We start from the raw sequence: 23,925 nt of genomic DNA, 5'->3' as shown, positions 1-23,925 counted from the left end.
GCCTGGTAGGAACCAGGCTGCACAGCAGAAGGTGAGCGGCGGGTGAGCGAGCGAAGCTTCATCTGTATTTACAGCCGCTCCGCATCGCTCGCATTACCGCCTGAGCTCCGCCTCCTGTCAGATCAGCGGCAGCATTGCATTCTCATAGGAGCGCGAACCCTACTGTGAACTGCGCATGCGAGGGATCTAGGCTGCGCGCTCCTTATGAGAATCTAACGCCTGATGATCTGAGATGGAGCTGAGGCGGCGATGCTAGCGCTGGGGAGTGGCTGCAAATACAGATTATCGTTAGCAGAGAGGTTTGACTACACAGAGACCATAATAAATCAACTGCTTGTAGACTCATATCAAAACCCTATTACTAGGCTTCCCAGGTGGTGCAGCAGTTATAAGTCCACCTGCCAATGCAGGGGACACGGGTTCAAGCCCTGGTCCGGGAAGATCGCACATGCCACGGAGTAACGAAGCCCGTGCGGAGCAACTAAGCCCGTGGGCCACAACTACTGAGCCGGCGGGCCTAGAGCCTGTGCTCCACAACAAGAGAAGCCACAACAATGAGAAGCCCACGCACCCCAATGAAGAGTAGCCCCCGCTCGTTGCAACTAGAGAAAGCCTGCACGCATCAAGGAAGACCCAACGCAGCCAAAAATAAATAAATAAATAAATCTATATATATAAAAAAAAACCTATTACTGAGTGGTAAGTGACAATTAAGCTGCATCTGGTGGCAGGCTTTACAGTGGCAAGTGAGTTGATGTACTTCAATTGTAGAGCTGCATCTGGTGGCAGGCTTTAAGTCAGAATCCAACACTTATTTTAGTCCACGCGTGGCCCGCCCATTATTTTATTTACCACTTCCATCCACGCCTCTTTCCCACACTGTGCACTTATCTCAGTCACAGTTTTGGTAAGCCCACAAGCTAACCCTAGCCAAAACGAGTAATAAACAAACACTGCTGCAGAGCTTCTTTGAAAAGACCCAGTGATGAGGCAGCAGAAGCCTCTAAGACTGCCAACAAAAAGAAAGCTGCATTTAAAAGAAAATACCAAGAGTCCTACTTAAATCATGGGTTCATCGCAACAGGGGATTCACATTCTCCAAGCCCGCTTTGTATAATACGTGGCAACTGGCTATCCAACAAAGGCACGAACCCTTCCAAACTGCTTCTCCACATGGAGACCAAGCACCCTGCATTAAAAGACAAGCCTTTGGAGTTTTTCAAAAGACAAAAACATGAACACGAAGAACAGAAGCAATTATTGAAGGTCACCACTTCATCAAATGTGTCTGCACATCATCACTGAGAGCATTTCTTATTGGCTAACCGCATTGCTAAAGCTAAGAAGCCCTTTACTACTGTTGAAGAGTTGATCCTGCCTGCTGCTAAGGACATTTGTCGTGAACTTTTAGGAGAGGCTGCAGTTCAAAAGGTGGCACGTGTTCCTCTTTCGGCAGCACCGTAACTAGATGAACTGATGAAACAGCAGAGGACACTAAAGCACAACTGTTAGAGAGGATTAATGAGTCACCATGGTATGCAATCCAGGTTGACGAGTCTACCAAAGCTGACAACAAGGCAACAATGCTTGTTTTTGTGCGATACATTTTTCAGGAGGATGTGCATGAGGATATGTTATGTGCACTTTTGTTGCCAACCAACACCACAGCTGCAGAACTATTAGAGTCTTTGAATGATTACATATCAGGAAAACTGAATTGGTCATTTTGTGTCAGTATATGCAAAGACAGAGCGGCTGCCGTGACTGGACAGCTTTCTGGTTTCACTACTCAGCTCAAAGAGGTCGCTTCTGAATGTGAGTCTACACACTGTGTCACCCATAGAGAAATGATGGCTAGCCAAAAAATGTCACCTGAACTTAACGTTTTGCAGGATGTGATTAAAATGATCAACCACATTAAAGTACATGCCCTTAACTCACGTCTGTTCGCACAGCTCTGTGAGGAGATGGACGTAGGGCACAGACGTCTTCTCTTATGCACAGAAGTGAGATGGCTTTCTAAGGGTAGATCACCGGCCAGAGTTTTTGAGTTACGAGAGCCGCTCCAGAGATTTTAGAAAAACAGTCACCAGTGGCAGCACATTTCAGTGACACAGAAGGGGTCCCAAAACTTGCTTACTTGTGTGACATATTCAACCTGCTCAGCGAACTCAGTCTGTCACTTCAGGGGAGAACCACAACTGTGTTCAAGTCGGCAGATAAAGTGGCTGCATTCAAAGCCAAACTGGAATAATGGGGGCGACGAGTGAACGTTAGGATTTTTGACATGTTTCAAACATTAGCAGAGATTTTGAAAGCGACTGAGCCAGGGCCTTCTTTACCCCAGCTGGTGCATGATCACCTATCTCAGCTTTCAGAAGAGTTTGAGCATTACCTCCCAACCACAAAATACCCCCAAACTGGGAAGGAATGGATCCGTGACCCATTTGTGAATAAGCCAGGTGAAGCGACTTTGTCCATGCCAGAAGAGGATCAACTTCTTGAGACTGCAAATGACGGTGGCCTTAAAAGTATGTCTGAGACAACTTCATATGGTCTGGATTAAGGTGAAAGCGGAATAGCCTGAGATTGCCACAAAAGCACTGAAAAGCCTGCTTCCATTTCCAACATCCTGAAGAGTTTTCTGCAGTGACAGCAACCAAAACAAGATTATGGAGTAGACTAGACATAAGCAACACACTTCGGGTGTCACTGTCTCCCATCATCCCCAGATGGGACCATCTAGTTGCCGGAAAACAAACTCAGGGCTCCCACTGATTCTGCATTATGGTGAGTTGTATAATTATTTCATTATACATTACAATGTAATAATAATAGAAATAAAGTGCACAAGAAATGTAATGTGCTTGAATCATCCCTAAACCGTCCCCCCTCCGCCCCAGTCCGTGGAAAAACTGTCTTCCACAAAACTGGTCCCTGGTGCCAAAAAGGTTGGGGACCGCTGGCCTAAAATATATCCATCTATATACTTCTATTAAAAGTTTTAAGTCTTATGTTTAGCATTTAAGTCCTTTACTCATCTGGAGTGGATTTTGTACCTGGTGTGAGGCAGGAAAAAAAGGATCTTTTTTGATATGGATAATAAATTTTCTAGCTCCATCTACAGAACAATCCCTCCTTTCTCCACTGATCTGCTGTGCCATCTATCACATATACCAAAGTCCCAGGCATGTGTGGTTCAATTTCTGGACTTTCTATCCTATTCCATTGTTCAGTTTCTCTATCCCTAAGCCAACAACATACCATCTTAATTACGGTAGTTTCATAACAAGTCTTGCTATCATCTGGTAGGGCAATTCTCCCCTCCTTGGTCATCTTCAGAAGTGTCCTGGATATTTTTTACTCTTAACCCTGACATATAAACATTAAGATCATCTTATCAAGTTTCTCTGTAAAACTCTGAATTCTAATTGGAATTCCATTGATTCTAAAAATTAATTTGTGAAAACTGATACTTTTAAAGATATTAAGATTTCCTACCCTTGAATATAATACCCATTTCTATTTACTAATGTTTTCTTATTATTTTTTTCTTCTTTTTTAAATAAATTTATTTATTTATTTTTGGCTGCGTTGGGTCTTTGTTGCTGCACACAGGCTTTCTCTAGTTGCGGCGCGCAGGGGCTACTCTTTTTTTTTTTTTTTTTTTTTTTGCGGTACGCGGGCCTCTCACTGTTGTGGGCTCTCCCGTTGCGGAGCACAGGCTCCGGACGCGCAGGCTCAGCGGCCATGGCTCACGGGCCCAGCCGCTCCGCGGCATGTGGGATCTTCCCGGACCGGGGCACGAGCCCGTGTCCCCTGCATCGGCAGGCGGACTCTCAACCACTGCGCCACCAGGGAAGCCCGGGGCTACTCTTCATTGCGGTGTGCGGGCTTCTCACTGTGGTGGCTTCTCTTGTTGTGGAGCATGGGCTCTAGGCGTGTGGGCTTCAGTAGTTGTGGCACACAGGTTCAGTAGCTGTGGTGCACGGGCTTAGCTGCTCCATGGCATGTAGGATCTTCCCAGACCAGGGATTGAACCTGTGTCCCCTGCATTGTCAGGCAGATCCTCAACCACTGTGCCACCAGGGAAGCCCCTCTTATTATTTCTTAATCAAATTTAAAAAAATTTTCAAGAAGTCTTGAATAATTTTTGTTAGATCTATACGTAATTACACATTCTCTGATTTTATTTTAAATGGTATCTTCATTTTAAGTATGTTTTCTAGTTGTTTGCTATTAGTTTACAGTAAGGAAACTGACCTTTGTACATTAATATATATAGCCACCTTGCTAAATTTACATTAACAGATTAAGAGAGAAAAATTATCTGATGATTTGAACAGATGCAAAAAACATTTGAGAAAACTCAATGCAAATTATAAAGATTCTTAGTAAATTTGGAATGTAAGAAAATATACTGAATCTGATAAATCCATGTTTGATTATCATCTAAAAATGGAAAACCTCTGGAGGTATTCTCATTAAAGCTGAAAACCAGAGAAAGATGCCCACTACCACAATTTCTACTTAACTGTATTGAAGATTTTAGCCTGTACAAGATGACAAGAAAAAGAGACTAAGGATATGAGGATCAGAAAAGAAGAAATTAAATTGTCATTATTTGTAGATGATATCATTTCTACAGAACGCCCCCCAAATCTACAAATCAGAATCATAAGTGAAATAAAATAATTATTTTGCAATAATTCATTTAATGTCTCTCTCTCCTGCTAGAAAGAATATAAGCTACATTTAAGGAAGAAGGACAACTGACTTTTTCATCACTAAAACCCTAGTGCCTAGCACATTGCCTTGCATGTAGTAGGGGCTCAATAAATATTTGCAAATGAATGACTAAGGAATAGTACTACGTACCATGCACTGTACAAGATACATGACATATATTAGTTCATTTACTCCTCACAAATCATCCCCACTCCACAAATGCTGGTTAAAAACATCACCAAATACAAACCCTTCTTTTTAATTTTGAGTTCATAATTTTTAAGCAAAACATTATTTAAATCGTATTTGGGGAAATCTGAGGTTTTAACATATTACAGAAAGGCATTATTTTCCAATCCAAATAGATTATTGGCTAGAAACTGTCAGGTATCACTACATCAGACCAGTTCACCATCTTTACAAAGCTGTTCAAGGGACAGACTATGTTTGAAGAAGTTACTTGAAAAGGTCTCAGAATGATCCTGAAGCTCATGGCTCACACATTTGCATTAGCTATAGCTTGGCTTTCACATTTTGTCTCACTTGGAAACACAAATACTACTACATAAATTTCCATTAACACAGGAGTGGCTAAATACATTCAAATATGGTACATACATATAGCAGAATACTCTCTATCCAATTAAAAAGTATGCCAGATCTGTGTGCATACTAGAAGGAGGCCCACAGTATATTGTTATGTAGAAACAAGTGGCAGAATAGCATGTAGAATACTTTGTAAAATTAAAATCCCACTGTTAGGTAATTATTACACTGCAAATCATTACATTACTGTAGTGATAAATTATAATTATGTATGAGAAAAGTCTAAAAGGACAGATACCAAACTGTTAACATTAATTACCTCTAAGAAGTAAAATAGAGCTAGGAGCTGGTGAGCCTCCATTCTTCTACTTCATGTATTTCATAGTATTTCTGACTGTTTATCACAAGCATATACCATTTCTGTTCCTTTTTAAGTACAAGGGCAGGGTAGGCAGGGGATGCAGGGAGGGACACAGGGTGTGATACCAAAGCCTCCCATCAGGAAATATACACAGTGGTATCAACTGTGGTTTTCTTAGGTTAATAACAATGTATTCTCAAATGTTTCAGGAAAAAATTTCTTTTTAAAAGAATAATAGAGTAAGTTACTTGTAATAATGATAGAGTAAGTAAAATGCTAACAATTGGTAAATCTTGCAAGTTTTCTATAAGTTTAAAATTATTTCAAGTATATATATATATATATATATATATATGAAAAAAGGATAAGCAATATTACTCTCTCAGCTAGTATTGAATCAAAGACATCATTCTTCTCTTTTCTAGAAACACACTCATAAAAGGCAGCCTCGGAGCTTGAATATAGCTGCGTGTGTGACTCAGCTGCTTTAGTTAAACAAGAATTTGCAGTGAATCTGACCAGTTGTCCTGTTTCATCCTGAAGTATATTATAGACGAACCGATAATGCACTCATTGCAAACTTTCCCTTTTCGCGTCTTTGGGCAGCTGTTATCTCCCAGGTACAGTTCTTGGTTGTGGCCATCAGGTGGCAGAATGACTCTGTCACTTGGCTATCTGATCAGTGATGGCAGGGAGGTGGTCAGAGTCCAGAACAGAGTCCCGAAGGTCTAGCAACAGACATGACTTGGGCACCATGCTTAGGCAGATCTTCTCTTACAGCTTATGAGATGGTGGCATATGGCATTGAAAAGGCAATGACACACATAATGCCTATGTCATTCACCTTACTTTATCTCTTCACATCGGCATTTTATAATCTTGCAACCTTACATAGGTGAATACAGTACAATAAGATATTTTGAGAGAGACCACATTCACATAACATTCGTTATAGTAAATTGTTATAATTTTCTATTTTATTATTAATTTTTGTTAATCTCTTATTTTGCTTACTTTATAAATTAAACTTTATCATAGGGATGTATGTATAGGAAAAAACATAGTATATATAGGGTTCAGTGTTATCCTTGGTTTCAGGCATCCACTGGGAGTCTTGGAATGTATTCCCTTGGGACTACTGTATCATAATCTAAGCCTCCAACATGGGTGTTATCCATGGCCTAACAAAATATTGGCATTATCAAGAGGTTCCATGATATAAAAACACATCTTGGGGCTTCCCTGGTGGCGCAGTGGTTAAGAATCCGCCTGCCAATGCAGGGGACGCAGGTTCGAGCCCTGGTCCGGGAAGATCCCACATGCTGTGGAGCAACTAAGCCCGTGCGCCACAACTACTGAGCCTGCACTCTAGAGCCTGCGAGCCATAACTACTGAGCCCATGCGCCACAACTACTGAAGCCCACATGCCTAGAGCCCATGCTCCCAACAAGAGAAGCCACCACAATGAGAAGTCTGCGCACCACAATGAAGAGTAGCCCCCGCTCACCACAACCAGACAGAGATAAGCCCGTGTGCAGCAAAGAAGACCCAATGCAGCCAAAAATAAAATAAATAAAATAAAATAAATAAATTTATAAAAAAAAAAAAAAAACACATCTTACAACTATATCAACTTAAATTCCTAGGTGCCTATCACTGCATAACCACTGATAGAGTGCTTTAGGTTTTGGGGTTTTCTTTGTTTTTCTTTCTGCTAGTTATTAAATTGTAGTGAATGACATTCATAGGAAATATCTCCAGTTCCAGCTTGATCTCTTTCAATCAACAGCAATAAAGCTAATGTAAGTTGAAAAAAAAAAGGCAATGACACTTAAAACATTAAGTTGCTCACCTTCCATATTATAATAATTATTATATATATAATTATTGTATGTATACATCATTAAGCCCTTAAGTGCTGGCGATAATTTAATTGAATCAGACTACATAGAAATTTACATCCCAGGACATTGTCAAAAACAGCAGAACATGACATATACACACTACTATATATAAAAGAGATAACCAACAAGGACCTACTATACAGCACAGGGAATTATACTGAATATTTTGTAATAACCTATAAGGAAAAAGAATCTGAAAAAGAATATATATCTATATCTATATCTGTGTCTATATCTATCTATCTATATCACTGTCTGTACTGTACACCTAAAACTAGCATACTGTAAATCAACTATTCGTCAATTTTTTTAAAAAGAATTATATTGGGGATACTAGGTTGTGTAAAATACAATAAAAATAATTTAAAAGCATATGTTTGGAAAGAAGAAAAGAAGCAAACAGAAAAAAAAAAAAAGAAACAAAACAGTAGAGCAATCTGCCAGGAATTAGTGGAACCTAAGATTTGGATGTGACACCAACATAGGCAGGCAGCTTTATAAAATACGAGGGGAAGAGATGGTCACAGAGAGCTTTGGTAAAACCACTATCATCACAGACTGACTGTGCAGCATCTGAGGACCAACATCAGTCTTAACATGAGAGGCCTCATAGTGCAGGAGAAACAGACATGACTAAAATAGTCCAGCTAAGTCACTAACCAAACAAACAACAAAAACAAGCCCGAGGGCATGGGTATCCAGGATTGCTACAAAACACTACCTAAAACATCCAGTTTTTTTTTTTTTTTTTTTTTGGCCATGCCACATGTCATGCAGGATCTTAGTTCCCTGACCAGGGATCAAACCTCTGCCCCCTGCAGTGGAAGAACGAAGTCTTAACCACTGGACTTCCAGGGAAGCCCCAAACATCCAGTTTTTTTTTTTAAAAACATCTTTATTGGAGTATAATTGCTTTACAATGGTGTGTTAGTTTCTGCTTTATAACAAAGTGAATCAGTTATACATATACCTATGTTCCCATATCTCCTTCCTCTTGCGTCTCCCTCCCTCCCACCTTCCCTATCCCACCCCTCTAGGTGGTCACAAAGCACCGAGCTCATCTCCCTGTGCTATGCGGCTGCTTCCCACTAGCTATCTATTTTACATTTGGTTAGTGTATACATGTCCATGCCACTCTCTCACTTTGTCCCAGCTTACCCTTCCCCGCCCCCGTATCCTCAAGTCCGTTCTCTAGTAGGTCTGTGTCTTTATTCCCGTCTTGCCCCTAGGTTCTTCATGACCTTTTTTTTTTTTCTTAGATTCCATATATATGTGTTAGCATACGGTATTTGTTTTTCTCTTTCTGACTTACTTCACTCTGTATGACAGACTCTAGGTCCATACACCTCACTACAAATAACTCAATTTCGTTTCTTTTTATGGCTGAGTAATATTCCATTGTATATATGTGCCACATCTTCTTTATCCATTCATCTGTTGATGGACACTTAGGTTGCTTCCATGTCCTGGATATCGTAAATAGAGCTGCAATGAACATTGTGGTACATGACTCTTTTTGAATTATGGTTTTCTCAGGGTATATGCCCAGTAGTGGGATTGCTGGATCGTATGGTAGTTCTATTTTTAGTTTTTCTGTTTGTTTGTTTGTTTTGCGTTATGCGGGCCTCTCACTGTTGTGGCCTCTCAACAGTGGTTGGGAGTCCACCTGCTGATGCAGGGGACACGGGTTCGTGCCCCAGTCTGGGAAGATCCCACATAGCCGCGGAGCGGCTGGGCCCATGAGCCATGGCCGCTGAGCCTGCGCGTCCAGAGCCTGTGCTCCGCAACGGGAGAGGCCACAGCAGTGAGAGGCCCGCGTACCACAAAAAAAAAAAACAAAAAAAACAAGCAGACCCAATCAAGAACATAAAAAGAAAACCCTTAGAATGGGGGAAAATTTTTTCAAATTAGATATCTGACAAGAGAATTGTATCTAGACTATATAAAGAACTACTACAACTCAGTAATTAAAAAAAAAAAACCTCAATTTGAGAAGGGACAAAGGATCTGAATAAACAGTTCTCCAGAGAAGATATACAGATGACCAATAAGTACATTAAATTATGCTCACCACCTTTAGTTATTAGGGAAATGCAAATCAAAACCACAGTAAGATGCCACTTCACACTCACTAGCTTGGCTATAATCAAAAAGACATATAGGGCTTCCCTGGTGGCGCAGTGGTTGGGAGCCCGCCTGCCGATGCAGGGGACGCGGGTTCGTGCCCCGGTCTGGGAGGATCCCACGTGCCGCGGAGCGGCCTGGCCCGTGAGCCATGGCCGCTGAGCCTGAGTGTCCGGAGCCCGTGCTCTGCAACGGGAGAGGCCACGGCAGTGAGAGGCCCGCCTACCACAAAAAAAAAAAAAAAAAAAAAAAAAAGACATATAACATGTGTGGAAGAGGATGTGTAGAAACCAGAGACTCATACGCTGCTGCTGGCAACATAAAATGGTGCAGCCACTTTGGAAAACAGTCTGGCTGTTCTGTTCCTCAAAGGATAAAATACAGAGTTACCATATTACTCAGCAACTATACTCCTAGGTATACACATCCAAGAGAAATGAAAACATATGACCATACAAACTTGTATGTGAATGTTCAAAACAGCATTATTTATAATGGCCAAAAAATTTTAACTTGATGATATCCAATTTATCTATTTTTTTCTTTACACCAGGACTTGCTTACCCTGAGGGAACTTGCACACCTGCCTCAGTACACAGGTACTTCTCCTCTAAGGCTCTGACACCATCCAAACAGACCTCATAGAGGAAAGTGGATGAAGCCACTGAGTCTTGGACAAATGAAGATGATAAGCCAAATAATGGACCAAATGTCTCGTTAGGAACAGGAAAGCTAAACTCTGAGCTCTGCGTTAGGGAGGGGTAGGAAACTCTCTGAGACAGTCCTGTTTAGGGTGTGTTCTGCTTAGTGGGGTAGGGGTGTCTGTCACCTCCATAGAGAATTTGCCTTTACTCTTTCCAGCTGGATCTCCAGGGAGGAATCAGGACCTGTTTCCTATCAATTACTTCACCAGTGGATCCATGAACACTATAAGATAAAACCTGAAATAATATTGCAGCCTAGTAATTTAAGACTATCACTGTAAAAGTTCATACCCTTTCAACACCATGATATAATTAATGCAAGAAAACCAAAACTTTGCCAAGGAATTTTTATTTCACGTGAGTTTGTTTCAACAAAGTCTCATTAGCGTTCCAGGAAAAAGATGAATATAGCCACAAAACAAAGCAAAAGTATGTGGTGCTTCCAACACGTTTTTAAAAACTGTTTTGGAGTAAAAGCATTTGTTACAGAGAAAGAACAAGCTGGGTAGAGAAGTTAGTAAGAAACTGCAGAAGAAAAATGTAAAACTCCTGAAAGTATTCCAAAAGTTTGTAATTAGAACCAGTATTATGAGGATAATTTCACTGCTGCTGCTCCTGAGATAATAATAGGTCCCATTTGCTCTATATTCACTCCATGCCATGCACACACTAAGCCTCTTACATATATCACCTCGCTTAATCTTCATCTGCAACTCAAGTGACTAGGAAAATTTCCAAAGTTCTCCTGAAGTTCCTACACTTCCTTGTAGCTCTGAAGCTCCTTAACTCCTCACAGTTCTGAGAGGTGTAACAGAGCTGGAGTTTCTTTACAGCTGACCACCACAGAAAAGATTCAAGTTTTCTCAGTCCAATTACAGTGATTTTCCAAATAACTAATTCATCCAAACAAACATTTATTGAGTACCTACTGTTTTCCAGAGACTGTTCTATGCACTGAGGGTACAAAAATAAAAGATGCAGTACTCCACCCCCAGACAACAGAGAGACTCAATAGAAAAGAGAGTGGGGTACCTGGGAAGACTTCCTGGAGGAGGCAACGCTTAAGCTGAATTTTAAAGGCTGACTAGAAGTTAGAAAAGAAGGGGAAAAGGCGTGCTAGGTACAAGAACAGCATGTGCAAAGGCACAGATATAGGAGAGCATGGCCCATTCAGGGAACAGCAAGCAGTGGATTACTGCTGAAAGGTACAGTGCGAGGGCAGAGAGAGGTAAGGGGGTCAATGGGGTATCTCTCACCAAGGGCCATACTGAGACTGGAGTTCACCCAGATGAGGACAGAAAATCACACAAGAGTAGAACCAGGAGCCCTCTGCTGTGAGACAGATGTTCATCCAGTGGACCCAAATACACAGGCCAAATATTCAGTGCCCTTCATGTGTTGTCTGCACAAATACCCCCTAACATCCCAAAGAGGCCTTGGATCCTGTGGGTCCCCCTTTCCCCCTCCTACCCTTTGCAGGCCACTTTCATTCTTGCCTCAGGATGATTTGAATCTCGTATTATCTCCACAGCTCCTGTGTACACTCGTGCTTGACCCTTAACAGCAAGAGAGGGCAGAAGAGGCCTGCAAATGCTTTAGAGATTGTGCACCTCCAGCAAGCTCCCAGGTGATAGGGACGCTACTGGTCCATGGGGCACCCTTTCAGTAGTGAGTGCCTAGAACAGCACTCTTCCTCCTACCTGAGGGGAAAGATCTCTTTTTCAAAGGTACAGTCTACCATGGACCAATACTTCCAGAAAATAAAATAAAAATGAATGACAAGAAAAGTGAAATTTTAAAAAGACACACAAACTATACGTCCCAACTGTGTATTATTGGGCTCAGTAAACATAACGTTAACCTAGCAAATTACTCAGGTCAACTGAGCCCTCCCCTCATCGACTCCTGCACACACAGCTCCAACTACAGAAGCACAAGAAATCAGGGCTGCTCAAAACAAGGTCTAACTGCCACTGCTACGTTTTATGGGCAAAGGAGAGGATGTACTAGAAGAAGCAAAGGATTTGCTTTGGGGCTCCATGAATATATTCCCCACTAAAATGGAGTTGATGAAAACTCGCTCCTGATACATAGAGGCGCAAACATCTGACCACCTACCTGGCCACTCGTCCCCGGAGATCTCCCAGGCCGGAGAGCTGCCGCAGCTCCAGAGTCTTTAAGGCAGAATTTGTTCCATAGCTAATGTTGTCCCGGGCACGGATCTGCTCCTGGAGTACCTGAGCAACACACAAAAACACTAACGGGGTCATCCGGGAATTCACATGCTGCCACAGAAGCATTTTACGCTTTTGGCAAAACCAAGAATGTTCAACTCCTTTCAGAAGAGGCTCCTTTGTAAGAGTCACCTGATATACATGGAGAACCAGGGGCTTAGAAGAGAGACCTCAGAGATGACACTTGGACCAAGGCTCTGCATTTACCAGTAAAAACACTGAGACTCAGGTGTCAGGTGACTTGATGGAGGTCCCACTGCAGGAAGAGGCAAAGCTGAGACTAGAAGTCTGGACTCGTGGAGCACAGTTCAGAGGTCTTACCCCGCTCCAGGGTGCTTTTTAAATTTTTTAAATTTTATTTATTTATTTATTCTTTTGCGGTACGCGGGCCTCTCACTGTTGTGGCCTCTCCCGTTGCAGAGCACAGGCTCCGGACGCGCAGGCTCAGCGGCCATGGCTCACGGGCACAGCCAGCCGCTCCGCGGCATGTGGGATCTTCCCGGACCGGGGCACGAACCCGTGTCCCCTGCATCGACAGGAGGACTCTCAACCACTGCGCCACCACGGAAGCCCTCAGCCATTTTTTTTTAAATTTCCGATTTGCCTGATGGCAACTTGAGTATCTATTCTCTTTTGCTTTCTTTGTTTTGTTTTTTGTTGTTGTTATTTTAAAAGATGAGTACCAAGTTCCTTTATTTTAACTATTTCTTCCTTAATAATGAAGACATTTTCTTTTTAGTACAGTATTTTCTGTGTCCACGGGTTGTGTGTGAAGTGTTTTCTTTTTTATTGTTTAATTTCAGTTTTGAATTCCTCTTTGGTCTAAGGATATCTAGATATCTAAAGATTACTTAGAATTGTATTTCTTCATTTTCAAGGAGTTTTTTTCCTATCATTTTTACTATTTATTTCTAACTGTACTGGCTTATGATCAAAAATATGATCTGTAATATATTTAATTTTTTGAATGTATTGTGGTTTGCTTTGTGGCACATGACTGATATTTCAAAAGTTTCATGCAAAAAACTATTCAAGGAACAAAAGGTTCAATACTGCATATTAGATTGAGTTTGCTGACTTATTTATTTTTGTCTACTAGATCACTCCAACTATGGAAGAGATGTTATGAATTCTTACACTGTAAGATACTTTCATCAAGGTCTCCTTACATTTTTAATGCTGTTTACTTTACATATTTAGCTGTCATTTTATTTGGACATACAGATTTATGATCAAAGTGGCCATAGCCATTATATAATAACTTTTTATCTCATTTAGTGCTTGTAATATTAAGTTTCATTTTACCTAATATTAACATTGCTACTATATTTTATAAATAATAAAGCAAATATCTGCTTGGTATAACTATACACCAGACACTGTTCTAAGTGCTATAGGTATGGTAACTGGTTTAATTCTCACAAAACGCTATGAAGGAGACACTATTATTATCCCCATTTCACAGGTGGTGAAATCTCTAAGTGATCAAGTAACTTGCCCAAAGCCACAGTCAATACCTGAGGGAGCTGGGATTTGCACCAGGAGCTTGGCTCCACAGTCTGTGCTCTCAATCATGACATTATGCTGCCTTATATTTTCATTCGTCCTTCCATCTCATTCTATTTTTAAAATTTTATTGAAGTATTGTTGACTTACAATGCTGTGTTAATTTCTTCTGTGCCGCAAAGTGACTCAGCTATACATTATATATATATCTATATATGTATCTATAGATATATTCTTTATCTATAGATACATAGATATATATTCTTTTTCATATTCTTTCCCATTATGGTTTGTCACAGAATATTGAATATAGTTCCCTGTGCTACACAGTAGGACCCTGTTGTTACATCTCACTTTCGATTTACAATTTATGGTGCTTTTTGTTGTTGTTTCCCTTCTCCTTTTCCCTATTTTGACTGGTTTAATCAGGTTACCGTTCATTGCCTTTTCTCCCCCCTTGTTAACTGGGGAATGTTCTGGCCATTGCTAGTCCATGAATGGCTACCTCCCCTTTCCCAACATTTATAACCATGTACGCACCTACTCCAGGCTCTGTCCCTGCACAGCACCCCTCTCCTCCACACGAGACACTTATTTAGCACATTCACACCCACCCTCCTTCATCCTTCAACCCCAGATGATTTATGTGGAAGGATTTTTACTTTTCTCCCCCTCTTGCTTTTCCCCACACCAACTAGGCTTTGCTAAAATAACTCAATACTTCTAGTTGGGATACAATTAGAATTTTGCTTGTAGAATGGCCCTTCTTTTTCAACTATCTTTTTCTTCTTCTTCTTTTTTTAGCACTGTTACCCAGTCCCAGGCATTTATCTATATCCATTTACATGAAATGACAGGTCTTTTTCTAAGGATCACCAATTACCTTTGTGCTTCTCCTTTTCATTTCCCCCTATCTTGGGGTCTCTGTGCATAGTCACTGTGTATTGGTTAGAGTCCTTCCTCTAGCATTTTCCTCAGACCAGGCACTTGGATGAAAGATTCTCTGGATCCCTGCGGTGTCTATTATCTTCCTCCCTGGCTCTGAAGGGTGGGTGATAAACTGAAAGGGTATGAAATTCTTGACCTAAAGGCCTTTTCTCCCAGTGAACTTTGAAGCTGACAGGAAGTCTGATGCTTTTTCCTCTGAAAGCACCTTGGCTCCTTAGGCCTAGATGCTTGTTTTCCATCTTTAGAGTTCAGGATCTTTATCAGGATGTACCTAATTGTGGATTTAAAAAAAAAAATTTGATTCTACCTAGAACTCATTTAACACTTCAAACTGTAGTCTCAGATTTATTTTCAACTTGGGTAAATTTTCTTCTTCTATGTAATTATTGTTTTTTCTTTTCCCTCTGTTTCTTTGTCTCCTGGAATTCCTATTATTCACACGCTGGGTGTCCTGGATCTGTCCTCTAAGTCTTGTATCTTTTCCCCCATGGTTTCTCTCTCTTTGTATCTGGCACTGATATTTCAGCACTTCTTCTACTTTGTCTTGTGGGTAACTAATTCAATTCATAAAAGTAACCATCCTTGCCTCTAGCTCATCTACTGACTTTTAAAAATTAAGTTCAAGGAAGAAATTTTATGTTGTACCTGGATCTCCTTAAGCACTCTGTCTTATTACTCATTTGGAGCTGTTGTAACAAAACACCACAGACTGAGCGACTCATAAACAAAAAACATTTCTTTCTTGAAGTTCCTCTAAGATCCAGGTGCCAGCATGGTCATGTCCTATGAGGGCTCTCTTCCTAGCTTGCAGATTGTTGCCTTCTCACCATGTCCTCACGTGCCAGAAAAAGGAAGCTCTGGTCTCTCTTTCTCTTCTTATAAGAGCACTAATCCCATCATAAGGGCCCACCCCCCATGACCTCATCCTAAACCTAGTCTCCACCGAAAGGCCCCACCTCTAAATACCATCACATTGGGGGTTAGAGCTTCAAACATATGAATTTGGGGGAGGGGACACAAACATTCAGGCCATAACATACCCTGATTATTTTTCATGCAAGGGCCACCTGTTTCCTATTTCATTTGGGTCTGTTCTAAGGGCTGTGCTTATTCTTCCTCCCTCTGGCTGCTGGGCCCACTTAAGTGTGATGTTTCTTTTTGTTCTCCGCTCATTGGAGTGAGATTAAGTAGGTAGTCCTAGGTGTAATGGAAGGAGCTTATGAGCTGGAGGTGCAGCCGATGAGAGCACAGAGCCAGGGTCCAGGTGAGGTGCCGGGAAAAAGCATCTCTGTGTCCTTCTCTCTGCAGCCCTCCCAGCCTGGAGCCAGCGGGGACACAGCCCATCTCTACAGCCCCTCCTAGCCTGCCTCCACCTCAGTAAGGACAGGAGACCAGCTCAGACACATGGTGCACAAGGCCAGTGAGACCAGCCTTCTCTCTCTTACTCCTAAACCATGGCATCGAGGACCTGTCTCCCAGCCAGGTCTCTGCTGGCTCCTCCAGGCCTTCCTGCCTGCCCATCCCAGCTGTTCAGGAAGGTGGCACTGGAACTGGGAATAGGGAAGAAGGCACACTAAGCCACTACCTTCCTATCACCTCCTGCACCAATCTAGAGGTTTAAAGATACATTCACGTGTAGCTACTTGTTACCATTTCTAGAAGTTTGATGATTTCCGGTATACTGTCAATTTGCAGTCCAATTTGCAAATGTCCTATTAGACAATAGATTTATGCTTGCATAAATCGTTTTTGTGCTCCCTTCTATCAACTATATTTTTTAATTTAATTAATTTATTTATTGGCCACACCGTGCAGCATGCAGGACCTTAGTTCCCCAACCAGGGATCGAACCCGTGTCCCCTGCAGTGGAAGCATGGAGTCTTAACCACTGGATGGCCAGGGAAGTTCCACTATCAACTATTTTTTAAGTATAACATATATGCAGAATGGTACACTTATATACATTTTTTTAGGATTTTCAAACTTCCTTGTAAAAAGCAGAAATGAGGAATGTGAGGATTCTGTGTTTTCCTTATTGGAAACCTGGCTGGAGTCACCATTGACGGAGTGATACTGACAGTGACAGTAAAAAAATTTCACTGGAAGGAATTTGGAACTGCTAGACCTATCTGTTATTTGCTATAGTTTCCAGCTTTTTCTGAATGAACCTGCTCAACAGAATAGAAGAATGCAAACCAGTTACAATCACCTGTGAATGATAAAACGTTAGTCATTGGAACACACTCTTGCAAGAAAACTCGAGATCTGACTAATCTGGTTCTGATACTCCCACTGGTGAGAAGGCAAAGGGGAGCTCTTTCTCTTTTAATAGGAAATAACGCTTATTTGTCACAGTTAATAGAAAGTAATACTTATTTTTTTGTACATAATGCTTCAAATCTTTGTTTATAATAAGGCTTAAGACCATGCGTTCTCAACCATCTTCGGGGTATGTAAGGATCCCCAAGTGGCTTGTTAAACACACAAGTTCCTGGGCCCTACTCCCAGGGAATCAAAGCAAGGTAATGGGCCCAGAAATGCAGATGGTAATGGTCCACAGACCACTCCTGGAGAAACACTGCATTAGACACTGGAGAAATGACAAAGGCTCCAACCAATCATTTCATCTGAGTTGTTTCTCAGTCAAAAAAATCACTAAGCAAAGACCATGAAGAGCAATTCACCAAACAGATGCTAAAAATAATTAAACAACACATTTTTTAAAAGGTTCAACCTTTCTGGGACTTCCCTGGCGGTTCAGTGGTTAAGACTTCACCTTCCAATGCAGGGGTTGTGGGTTCGATCACCTGGTCAGGTTTGGCTAAGATCCCACATGCCTCACGGCCAAAAAACCAAAACATAAAACAGATGCAATAGGACTTCCCTGGTGGCGCAGTGGTTAAGAATCCGCCTGCCAATGCAGGGGACACAGGTTCGAGCCCTGGCCCGGGAAGATCCCACATGCCGTGGAGCAACTAAGCCCGTGTGCCACAACTACTGAGCCTGCACTCTAGAGCCCTCGAGCCACAACTATTGAAGCCCGTGCGCCTAGAGTCTGTGCTCCGCAACAAAAGAAGCCACCACAATAAGAAGCCTGTGCACTGCAACAAAGAGCAGACCCGCTCACCGCAACTAGAGAAAGCCTGCACGCAGCAACAAAGACCCAGTGCAGCCAAAAAAAAAAAAAAAAAAGACATTAAAAACAGAAGCAATATTGTAACAAATTCAATAAAGACTTTAAAAATGGTCCACATCAAAAAAATACATAAATAAAAAAATAAAATGATAAGTGGAAAATAACCATTGAAAAAAGACAAAATTTAAAAAAAAAAGTTCAACCTTTCTACAAGCAAAGAAACAGGAAATAAAAACCATACCATTATAATGCACCACTGTGCTGCAGATAAGGATAGTGCGGAAGGCTGTACCTTTGTGGGGACTGGGAGTATGTATATGGGAACCCTGCTCTTTCTGCTCAGTTTTGCTGTGAACCTAAAGAGGCTCTAAACAAATAAAGTCTATTATTAAAACTTTTAGTCCTTGCTGGTCGCGCAGTGGTTAAGAATCCACCTGCCAACGCAGGAGACACGGGTTCGAGCCCTGGTCCGGGAAGATCCCACATGCCGCGGAGCAACTAAGCCCGCGAGCCACAACTTCTGAGCCCGTGTGCCACAACTACTGAAGCCCGCACACCTAGAGCCCGTGCTCTGCAACAAGAGAAGCCACCGCAATGAGAAGCCCGCGCATCGCAATGAAGAGTAGCCCCCACTCGCCGCAACTAGAGAAAGCCTGCACACAGCAATGAAGACCCAACACAGCCAAAAATAAATAAATATAATTAATTAATTAAAAAAAATTTAGACAAAAAAACTTTTAAAATCACACCATTTCCATGTATTAAAGAAGGAAATACTTTAAATTTATAATATTAAAATGCATATCAAAAATTGAAAATGCACAGTTGGCCCTTCACAATACAACTTTTCCAGAGTATGATCCTTCAAAATATATTCATAATGTTCATAACCTTTGACCCTGTAACTCTAGTTCTTGAAATTAATCTTAAAGCAAATAATAAGATGAATGACAAAAGTGAATGCACAAAGATGTCTTCATAGTGTGATGCATATACCAAGTATTTTACAAGGTATCTGCATGGTACATTATTATGCACCAGTAAGAGGTTCATGGTGAGCTTTTAAAAACAAGAGAAAATGTGTACAATTTAATAGTAAGCAAAAAGAAAGGGTACAAAATAAATACACAGCATGATTCCAGCTCTGTATAAGGTACATAAAAAAATAATACTAGAATATTAATGACTTGCTTATCTCTAGGGTTAGATTATGGTTGATTCCTCTTTTTTGTATTTTCCACAATGGGCTTACACTACTTTTAAAACCAGAAAAAAAAAGTGTGCATATGTATGTGTGTTTTACTGCTTAGAAATAAGAAAAGCCCATTTATCTTTCAGAATTCTTATGCAGATGAATAAGATATTATATTAGAAGTGCTTTCTTTGAGTAATACAGAAAAGAATGGTGTCTGAACTTAACACAATATTCACATTACTGAAAAGTTATGTGAAAAGAGAAGGCATTAGAGAGGTTACTATTTTTTTTTTTAATCTGAAGGATGTCACTTTATTTTATTTACTTATTTTTTAACATCTTTATTGGAGTACAATTGCTTTACAATGGTGTGTTAATTTCTGCTTTATAACAAAGTGAATCAGCTATACATATACATGTAGCACAGGGAGATCAGAGAGGTTACTATTTAAAGGAATTCTATGATGAAGCCTTAGAAAAACAATCCCTCTGTAAAGCCAGAAACATTTCCTCATTTGTCATTTGGGGACGATATATCATCATGATATATTTACTTTAAAAAGGTTACAACCCGAAGTATATCATCAACTCTCCATTATTGCCAATTCAATTCAAGAAACGCTTTTCTGTAGGCCTACTATGTGCTGTGCACCAGGCCTGCCTTCAGGAAGCTCAGCTGCAGCAGGTAAGACTACAGGGTGGAAAGTGTGTGGCCTAAACCCACAGAGAGAAGAGGCCGGCCCCTTTGAAACAGTGATGTCCCGGGTCTTCCTTTATTTTTTCTAATATAGGCCCTATCTTTACGGAAGATTCCTTCCCAGAGGCGGTAGCAAATGGCACCACTGTGTGAGCCTCATAGCGTTCTATCATGCCGTTCATGCAAAGGTGACGAGGACCCACACCCGGGGACCTCCCCACCCAGACAGGCTAGGGGTGCCTAGGGATGACCAAGAAGAAACAGCCCTCCATGCTTCTCCATCTTCAACTCTTCCTGGATTTGTGAGGATTTGAAAATGAAAGTGTGACTCCAATAGCACATGGAGAAGGGCCCAATCACAGTAGGGCAGGGCCTTATAAGACAGTATCTTCTTACATAGATGTTTAATCTTCACACTAGGATTTAAAACGCCCCAGAGTTCCAGCTTCATATATCAACTGCCTTCTTGACATTTCCACCTGGATATTTAATGGGTCCCTAACACTTGCCAAGTCCTAAACAGAAGTCTCTCTAATGCCAACATGCAGGAAGTCCTATCAGCTTGACCTCCAAGACAAATCCAGAATCCATCCACCTCTCCCCATCTCCACCCTGACTCCCTAATCCAAGCCGCTCTGGACACCCCCAGCCTGTCTCCCTGCCTCTGTTCTTGCTTCCCTACATTCCCTTCTCCAGGCAGCAGCCAGAGTGATCTTTCTGAAACACAAATCAGTCCATAAGCAACAAGAGGGCAGGGGTTTTTAATCTGTTTTATTCACTCGTGTATCCTCAGCACCAAGCATAGGAACGAATTCTCTAAATTCTTTTGCTTAAAATTAAATAATGGCTTCCCATCACCCCCCCCCACCAATGACACTACAGTTCCATTGGTCCTCTTCCTACTCCTCCAACATGCCGAGCTTCTTCCGCCTTATGGCCTTGGAACCTGCCGTGCCTTTTCTCTGGTATGTTCTCTTCTCTGTGTATCTCCTGCCCCGACACCACCACCTCGGCTTTGCTGGTCCTTCTGTCACCCCAGTCTCAGTTCACATGTCACCTTAGACCCCCATTACCCTTCCTAAAATAGCCCCACAATCACTCTCCATCATATTATCTCATCAGAGCCCTGGACTTAGGCTGAAATTACCTCAGCTACTTAGGATTTACTCCTATAAGCCCCACCAGAATGTACAGCAGGCCTAAAAGCAGGGGCCTTGCATGCCTGGGTCGCTACTTTAGCCCCAGCGCCTCTAAATAAGGCCTGGCTCCCAGCAGGTAGCTGAGTAATTTATCAATTATTTTAGCTCCATGTTCCAGGATTTGATCATCTACACTGAAGGCTCAGAGACTCTTTTTTTTTTTTTTAATAAATTTATTTGTTTTTATTTTTGGCTGTGTTGTGTCTTTGTTGTTCTGTGCTGGCTTCTTATTGTTGTGGCTTCTCTTGTTGCAGAGCACGGGCTCTAGGTGTGCGGGTTTCAGTAGTTGTGGCTGGCGGGCTCAGTAGTTGTGGCTTGCAGGCTCTAGAGCGCAGGCTCAGTAGTTGTGGCGCACAGGCTTAGTTGCTCTGCGGCATGTGGGATCCTCCCAGGCCAGGGATCGAACCTGTGTCCCCTGCACTGGCAGGCAGATTCTTAACCACTGTGCCACCAGGGAAGCCCTCAGAGACTCTTATCTAGCTGGTGCCTGGAGCTGCTCAGGCCCTCAAAGATGGAGTCAGACAAGCTAAAATGTATTAGAGACAGGGCAGACACCTACACACCAACTTGTTAATTTACTTTGGAAAAACTTCTATCAAATATTCAGAACTAAACAAATATTCAAACTCCATTCACTACCTTCTCCCCCTAGAGTAAGCCACATGACAAGCCAAGTCTAGAAGGTAGAGTTAAAAAAAAAAAAAAAAGAATTTGGATCATTATCCATAGTTAATTATATGTCAGCTTAACTGGGCCATGGGATCCCCAGACAGCTGGATAAACATTATTTCTGGGTGTGTCTGTGAGGGTGTTTCCAGAAGAGATTAGCATTTGAATTGGTGAACTTAGTAAAGCAGAAGACTCTCCCCAATGTGGGGAGGCATCATCCAATACACTGAGTGTCATAATAGAAAAAAAAAAAAAAGGAGAAGGAAGGTGGAATTTGCTTTCTGCCTGACTAAGCTGGGACACTGATTTTCTCCTGCCCTCAGCACTCCTGGGTCTTGGGTCTTCAGACCTGGAGTGGAATCTACACTATTGGTTCTCTGGCTCTCAGGCCTTGGAATTACACCACCGGCTTTCTTGTTCTCCAGCTTGCAGATGGCAGATGGTGGAACTCCTCAGTCTCCATAATCATGTGAGCCAACACCTTATAGTAAATATATCCTATTTATTGGTTCTATTTCTTTGGTGGTCTCGGACTAATACACACAATAATCATCAAAGTCCCTCTGCTAATATACCTGTTCCAATGGGACAAGATCATGCACCTGCAGGCTGAAATTCCTTTTTTAGGTAACTATATGAGGTCCAATAGCTAAGATTCTCTCCTAGTTGACAGTGCTAGATTCACACTGAACCAAGTTCCCGTCTGTCCGTCCAACTATACGTTAACATCATTGTCCACAACTCTGCTGTGACATGCCAATAAGGCCCAACTCTGCATATATCACTTGAGTTCAACAAACTCTTCAATAGCCCATTTGCAAATTATTAAGCTAGAAAATTATGTGTAATCTAGTCAATTAGATGAGGGTTTGATACATTTTTCCCATTTCCCACCTAAGTCAAAGCCAACACCCCAAGCCAGCCGGACATCATGAAGCCTGAGCACATGGAAACCAAGAGTAGGTCTGCAGATTCTAATCAGCTGGGTAGCAGACCCTGGCCAAAGACATGCTGAAAGCCCCAAGGGGACATGGGGGTCCCAACCACTTCCCTAAGCCATCAAACTGGCATGAAAGGGAAAGCTTACCCCACAAAAGGGCCATGGACTGCTTACCAGGATTTGGCTCCCAGGGGCTGATATGAGCTTAAATCAAAGGTAGTATGGATAATCCAGACGTGTGTAATTCATAGTTGACTACATTACCTCTTTTGAATTTATAATGATGATGAAAATTTGTGGAAAGTTTCTGAGGAATAAATAATTGATAACATACTCCACATAGCAAGGCAAACTGCCAATGGAGACAATGAGTCGGGATGTATTAAAACAATAGATTCTGGGCTTCCCTGGTGGTGCAGTGGTTGAGGTCCACCTGCCGATGCAGGGGACACGGGTTCGTGCCCCGGTCCGGGAAGATCCCACATGCCGCGGAGCGGCTGTGCCCGTGAGCCATGGCCGCTGAGCCGGCGTGTCCGGAGCCTGTGCTCCGCAATGGGAGAGGCCACAACAGTGAGAGGCCCGCGTACCGCAAAAAACAAACAAACAAAACAACAACAACAAAAAAAAAACAATAGATTCTTTCATTCAACATTTATCAAGCACCTACTAGACACTAGCCCACAGAGTCATCTGTTTTGACATTGGAATCTGCTGACAGAATACGGGCAATAACTACAGGATTCTCGAAGAACCAAGGACCCCAGAGCCTTTGATTATGAAAGATTTCTTGAGCTCCTACAATGTGCTAGACACTATACTGTGTAGGTGCTAAAAATGGAAAAATTAAGACTCAGCTCTAGTTCTTGAGGATCACATAGGCTAGTGGTTTGACAATGTATTTTACTTTTCTTCCTGTATATAACTGTGTACAGAGCCACATGATAACCATAAAGACTTACTGAGGCAAATTTACCAAGATATAGTATTAACATATCTCAATTCGACTAGCTCTATCAGGAGCCTGGACTGAGCTG

The 23,925-nt window shown here is 41.8% G+C and overlaps 1 protein-coding gene across 4 annotated transcripts in view; it reads right to left on the bottom strand.

Annotated features, from left to right (window-relative positions):
* The window catches only part of FAM81A (family with sequence similarity 81 member A), a 131,932-nt gene that overhangs the window by 20,010 nt on the left and 87,997 nt on the right, over window positions 1–23,925 (bottom strand). For all 4 annotated transcript variants that reach the window (XM_081229004.1, XM_081229005.1, XM_081229003.1 and 1 more), the window contains exon 4: window positions 12,486–12,604. In XM_081229004.1, coding sequence (XP_081085130.1) covers window positions 12,486–12,604 — 119 coding nt within the window. The remainder of the gene's footprint in view (window positions 1–12,485; window positions 12,605–23,925) is intronic.

The sequence above is a fragment of the Mesoplodon bidens genome (assembly GCF_964165515.1).
Source record: "Mesoplodon bidens genome assembly, chromosome: 3".
NCBI lineage: Eukaryota > Metazoa > Chordata > Mammalia > Artiodactyla > Ziphiidae > Mesoplodon > Mesoplodon bidens.
This window is presented reverse-complemented; position numbering and strand designations above follow the sequence as displayed.